Source organism: Seriola lalandi, unplaced genomic scaffold (assembly GCF_002814215.2).
Source record: "Seriola lalandi dorsalis isolate HSWRI2012SDOR001 ecotype SW California unplaced genomic scaffold, Sedor1 jcf7180002054524, whole genome shotgun sequence".
NCBI lineage: Eukaryota > Metazoa > Chordata > Actinopteri > Carangiformes > Carangidae > Seriola > Seriola lalandi.
The window spans coordinates 1,802,445-1,807,719 of NW_019525077.1; the positions used below are offsets into that span (position 1 = coordinate 1,802,445).

The window sequence follows — 5,275 nt, forward strand, 5'->3', positions numbered from 1 at the left end:
AACAGATGGCTCCAGATATTCACCGTCTCATTGGACAGAATGAAGAGGCTGCAAAAGAGGATTTACAAACTTCAAAATCAGATAAAATATGTCAGTTCTCCTCGTCCTAAAATCATCCCTCACTACAGACTGGCATCAGTAATCTCAGCCGCACAGCTCACAGTATTTATATTCATACTTGCCTAGAATAAAATTGCTTTAGTGTAATTAGCTGTTATAACTCCCCGAACAAACTTCTGTTGCTTCACAAAATCCGAATCAATATTTGTCAGTGGTTAAATATTGTTCTCAATAAAAGAAAAAGGAAACCCCATCTGTATTTCAGGATATCGATTTATTTTTCAGGAAGTATCCTTAAAGAAAGAAAAACTGAAACAACACAAAAACCCACTGCATGTCAAGGACAAAAAGACAATGTTTTGTTTTCCTGCACTGTTGAAAGGAAATCACCCTCTTCTTATGTTGTATTATTATATAAACAGTGTTCTACAATTTTAGTGTGGACTGAGAGGATGAATCTAAATTGATCTAAATTTTAAAAACGTAATAAAGCACTGCATGAAATATTCAACAGACAGCTGATTAAAACATCCCCGAGCCAACCACTAAAGTTGACTCTGCACACTGGCTTCCCTGAGGAGTGATCAAGATTCAAAATTTCTCCTTTGGGGAGTAATGAGGAAATACAAGACAAGTAATGAAGTCACTTATTAATAAAGCTTTTCACCTTTTGATGCACAGTCTGGAGGGCAGGTAGGCTCTGTATCCATCTGTGATGTAGGGGTTCTCCCTCAGAAACACTGGGATCTGTTCGTAGGTGTACAGTCTGATCCCTCGGGGCACCAGCACAGGCCAGTACTGATAACCTCCCAGCTCGATGTAGTGTGCCGTCTGGGTGTTCTTCTGAGGTTTCTGAGGCATGGCTGCTTTAGCGTGACCTGAAGCGGAGAAGCCAGATCCAGATCAGATTCAATTAAGGCTGGAACTTATATAGCAAGTCTAATTAAAAAACAGTAAGGCACGGTTGACCAGTTTAATGCCGACACATTTAAACTGTAGACAAGTTTGTCAGATCTACCTGCTACTGTGGCAGGTGAAATTTCTTACTGTTTAATGGAATAAGGAGTAAGTGACCAAGTTACTGAAACTGCATCTTTAATTATGTGTTGAATTCAACAAGTGAAGTACATAATGATCCTCTATTTATAGAAACTACAGAAGCTCATATCTGCTAGCTAACCTTACAAGGCTACTTAAAAAGGTGCAGCCACCGACTTGTCTTTCATTTCATCTAATTTTACTTTACGTTGCGTTAACCATCTCCAATTTATCCGTACCGCTGTAATTTTAAGGAGAAAAACTAAATGCCAAACACTTCGATAACACCCCCAGAAAATAGCTCACTAGTTCTTTAAGAAGTCTTAGCAACCAAACTTTAATTCAATAAGCAGCTGATACACCAAGCAAAATGTGAATTTATAGAAACAATCCTATCTATCCCAATCTTTGCCCATCAATAATGGCCTAACTTTTACACAGTGTATTGCACAGTGTAACGGTGGCGAGCACTGAATCGCCGATATTGAAAGTTTTGGATTTGTTGACATAACGTGTTTGCTTTGTAAATCATTATAGGCCGACTGTGTCCAAAGCACCAACTGAACTAGAAACCATTTTAAGTGAAGTCTTATCCCGTAAATAACACTCTAGCTGACCGAGTCAATGTTAAAATTACACACTTTTCGAAGAGAGTTCGGCAACTAGTGTTTTAACTACAGCTCGAGTCTGTTTGAACAGGCTAACCTTATTAGAGGCTAGCTATTAGCTAACACGCCGCTTTGTTTAGAGTCAATAAATAAACAATAAACTTACCTTTTAGTTTGCTATATGTGTAGTTTGTGTCATTTTGTGGTTTGTAGTACGTGCTACGCATTTGTAAACATAAGTAAACACTGACTTAAAAACAACGTAATGTTTTATCAAGTTTCGGCTACAACATCTTCCAAATCACCACCGACGTCATCAGTGAAGGACCCCTTCCGTGTGTCCGAGGACTGCCTGAGTAAAAACAACAGACCCAAAACCAACTCATACCGATTGACGCAACTCCGCTGATGAAGACCTTCAAGCAGCTGGAAGCATCGAAAATTAGTAAGAGGACCTTGAGTCAAGATTTTTCTTTTAGAATTACAAACTTGCCAACTCTGCCACGCCTTTTATGGTATTCAATTTTATTGAATATTTGAACGACCAAAAGTTACACATTCATAACCACATTGCCACTACACATATTTTTACAATTCGTTTTTAGGATAAAGAAAAAAATATTCACATAATTCTCAATAGCCCAAGAGTTAATTAATTTAATATTGGAAACTCTGACTTATAGTTGCCAAAAAAGGGATATGATCTCACTTCAAATATTCAAATGAGTTGTTTAGCATGAAAAAAATAAGTAACAATGTAAACTCTATGGATTTGAACAGTGTCCACACTGGTTATAGGTCTCTTCTGTAAATTAAAAATAATTCAATAATTTAATATCTTTTTACATTGCTTGAGCCTCCTGCAGTACATGCATATACATAGAATTATGATTTCTGTCTGTAGTTTGATTAAGTTTGACTGGCCAAATCAAGACATAAAAATGCACCCTGCATGTTTTATATTTAAATACTTATTTGTTTGCAATAGGCCTATGTGTTGATTATATTTATCTACTACTTTATTTCACTAATTTCCAATTTTCCAGCAATTTGCTGTTTGCAAAGCACATAGTAAACGCCATCCATCTACTATATTGCTAATCTTTTTGAGGGTCGCTGGCTGCTGGAGCCAGTCCCAGCTTGGTCGAGAGGCAGGGTAAACCCTGGACAGGTGACCAGTCTATCACAGGGCTGACATATAGAGATAAACAACCATTCAAGATTACATTCACACCTACAGGTAATTTAGCAAGCACAAGCACAGTGCAGTGTTATTATTATAATTATCACTAATTGTGACTTCTTTCCAGATTATTACTTTTTTTGAGTTTTTGTTAGTACATTTTTGCCTTTTAACTGCAACAGAAAAAAGCCGTTGCATGTTATATTTGTGTGTTAATGTCATGTAACCCTATAGGGACCTTGAAATGTCACAAGATTTATACAGCGTGGAGCTAAATGCATGCTGGAGTATGCAGGTGTGGCCCGTGTTGAATGTAGGCCGGCTGAGTGCAGCTCTCAGTCTCCTGGCTGTCATCCCGCTACACCGTGCGACTGTGTTACATCCTCCTGTCGCTAACTGTCATCAGGAATCCTCATCAGAGCGAGCGCTCTCTCCGCAGACCTCTCAGGTGTGAGAGACACTGGAGGATTCCCTCAGGAGCGAAGTCACACTCAGTCCTCCCTCTGCTGTTTACACCCCACTTTAATTGCCTCATTCTCAAGTGGAAGTGTGTTCTTCATTATCACTTCTAATACACCTCTCAGCACATCCACTCTGGCAAAGTGTCAGCTGCCAAGTTAAGATAGTAACTCGTGCATGCAAGGGCAAACAACAAGAATCTCCTGCTGCTGCAGTCGCTGCTTGAGTTACTTATTAATTGATTTTGTGGGCTTATATTTGGCAGTAATTTGCCACAAATGATTTTGAATGGAAAACAGTTAAAAAATAAGCAACACACATAGAGGGAAAATGTGCAACGTGTCTTTTTCTTCTACCTTCTTTTCCCTGAATTTTTTAATCAGTTGACTTCAGTTGTTTTTGCCCCTGGGGACGAGGAAGTTTGGGTGTCTTCTTGCTGCCGTCTTTTTCAGTTTCCAAGAAGGGGTAAAACCCAAATCTCACCAATGAACAAAGAAGCAGCGACCGCCAGAACTAATAGATAGGCTGTGATCCCTGTCAATCAGACAAATACACGTTAAAACAATCAGTGACATTTAGTCTTATGGGACAAGAAATATAAACTGGATGGATGTAAACAAACCGAAATATCACTAACAGTCCCTCATTACACACCGAACTGTGACGGATGATTACTGTCGTGGATTTTCTGTTAAAACACAGAAATAAAAACATAGACACCGAACGACTCAAAGATTATTAATTAAAAGATGAATTATTGATCAATAAGGGGACAGGGCTCACACAAAGTTGGTGAGCAGAATCATTCCCTGTCCCAACAATACAGAGTCAGGCCAAACTTTTTATAGAACAAAGGAGGAAGAAATGGACACGGATTGGTCGATTACATGCTAGCTTATGATTACAACCACGAGATAAACTGTACATACACATCTACTACTTATGTAAATGTCCTAAGACACAGGAAAACTAAAGATACACAACGTCCCAAACCACGTGAGGCTCATGACTTCTTTAAGCATAAACAGGATGAGGAGAACAATGGGCTTCTTCAACAACAGCACCTTCATTTCTAATAACACACTCTTTATCTTATGATTTTATTTCCACATCTAAAACTGATAAACTGACCAATTTAATCACAACAGACAGAAAACAAAGTGTAAAGTTTGTTTTCTCTTCGCTAACCTGAGCGTCACCTCCCAGATCTCATCAGTTTATTTGATGATTATAACATAATAATTTACTGATAGGAACGATGGCCACAGCTGCGAAAGACAGACCCGGTTTGGGAACTTTGAAACTGTATTTCACAGACACAGACGCGTGGATCCGGAGTCAGGGCATAGTTAAAGACCTCTACAACACCTCTTCATCCGTCAGCCCCATCTCTAGTTTTAGACGGGGGTTATGTGCTGGAAGTATTTCTTGACAACAGTCTTCCCAGTGGCTCAGTGCAGCATCTCTGCAACATCGCTATGACGACAAGAATCTGGAAAGTAACTGTAACACCAGAGACTGTATTTACATTTTTCAGTCGGTGCACTGAAATCACACACAGTCAGCGCCTCCTGTTGCCTGTTAGTACAACATTTTATTTATTTACAGCATTATTATTTTTACAAAGGTCAGAAATGATACGAGATATTACAGGAGAGGTTTGATTAAAGATCAGACCCTGCTACAGTCACGATGGAGGACACACCTCTCACACGGAGTGTGTTCTGTGGACTCTGACGGAGGTTTTTTTTCATAAGGGCGACTCCCCTTCTCTCGCCCCGCCACCACCTTCTTCCTGACTCCTCACTGATTCACTGTGACAATCTGTCGTCAGCCCTTTTTTTTTTTTTTTTCCTGAATCTTTGTCTTTGATTTCTGTCCTCCATTTTTCTGTCAGACGTAACGTAGAGAAATGTGCCTGGATGTA

At 39.2% G+C, this 5,275-nt stretch overlaps 1 protein-coding gene across 1 annotated transcript in view; it reads right to left on the reverse strand.

Annotated features, from left to right (window-relative positions):
* paqr3a (progestin and adipoQ receptor family member IIIa) overlaps positions 1-2,029 on the reverse strand; it is a 10,154-nt gene extending 8,125 nt beyond the window's left edge. Inside the window, 3 exon segments of the mRNA XM_023414427.2 lie at positions 4-48; positions 728-938; positions 1,873-2,029. Of these exon segments, the coding sequence (XP_023270195.1) occupies positions 4-48; positions 728-938; positions 1,873-1,933 (317 nt within the window). The 5' untranslated portion in view covers positions 1,934-2,029.
* Between the last annotated feature and the right edge of the window lie 3,246 nt (positions 2,030-5,275).